This window comes from Acanthamoeba castellanii, assembly GCF_000313135.1.
Source record: "Acanthamoeba castellanii str. Neff unplaced genomic scaffold scf7180000084756, whole genome shotgun sequence".
NCBI classification, from domain to species: Eukaryota; Discosea; order Longamoebia; family Acanthamoebidae; genus Acanthamoeba; species Acanthamoeba castellanii.
In genome coordinates, this window is record NW_004457498.1 from 7,693 (window position 1) to 8,466 (window position 774).

At 54.3% G+C, this 774-nt stretch overlaps 1 protein-coding gene across 1 annotated transcript; it reads right to left on the minus strand.

Moving 5' to 3' along the window:
* Nucleotides 1–27: 27 nt before the first annotated feature.
* On the minus strand, nucleotides 28–336 carry ACA1_392810 (uncharacterized protein; the record flags this gene model as incomplete). The annotated part of the gene is made up of 1 exon (XM_004340640.1): nucleotides 28–336. A coding segment is annotated over one exon (309 nt), but the record flags the coding sequence as incomplete, so codon positions are not given.
* Nucleotides 337–774: the final 438 nt, after the last annotated feature.

Below are 774 nucleotides of genomic sequence, written 5' to 3' on the forward strand. Positions count from 1 at the left end.
ACCTGGTGAACGGAGCTCGGGTTGTACCTTCAAGAAGTACTTGTCGAGAAGCAGCTCCTCGAGAGCTTTGGGCATGCTGCGGAGCTGCAGCATGTAGAAGATGAGGCACACCTGCTCGCTGGCCACCTGAATGAGGGCCACCGGGTTGGACTGCCCGGGCGCGAACTCGGGCCTCCACTCCATGTCGAAGCCCACGTAGGCGTAGGGCTCATCCTTGCCAGCGTCGTGCCAGTGCGCATCCTTACGCAGCAAGTCCACCGCCGCATCCACCTGCGAATGCTTAGTGATCTCGATTATGCGGCCCTCAAATTCCAAGATCGTCTGGCGGGCCGACATCTTGCGTCTGCGATGTCAATCTTGCTCAATGAAAATCAACGACTCAAATGTTGTGCAGTTCCAGGAATCAATTCGCCTTGTTCTACAGTTCCCGACTCGCCAGTTCGACAGAATCACACGTTCAAACTGTGGGGGAACTCACAACTATGGGAGATCACGGTCTGGTTGGGGAAGAGTAGGATCATACATTAGGATGATCATTTTCTCAAAGACTGGGCCAACCAGGAAAGTGCCCGACGCAGACGGATCAGGACGCAGCTCTCCCGGGTTCCTGTGAGCTTTCTCTTGTGTTCTCCTTCTCATGTTCCCCGAGAGCAGATAAATAGGGCCACCCTTCCCACGTTTCTTCATTCTACATTCACACACTCACAAGCGCTCTACCAGCCTCAACCAGCACTCACACTCACACTCAGCACCACTCCTTCAACGATGAAGTTC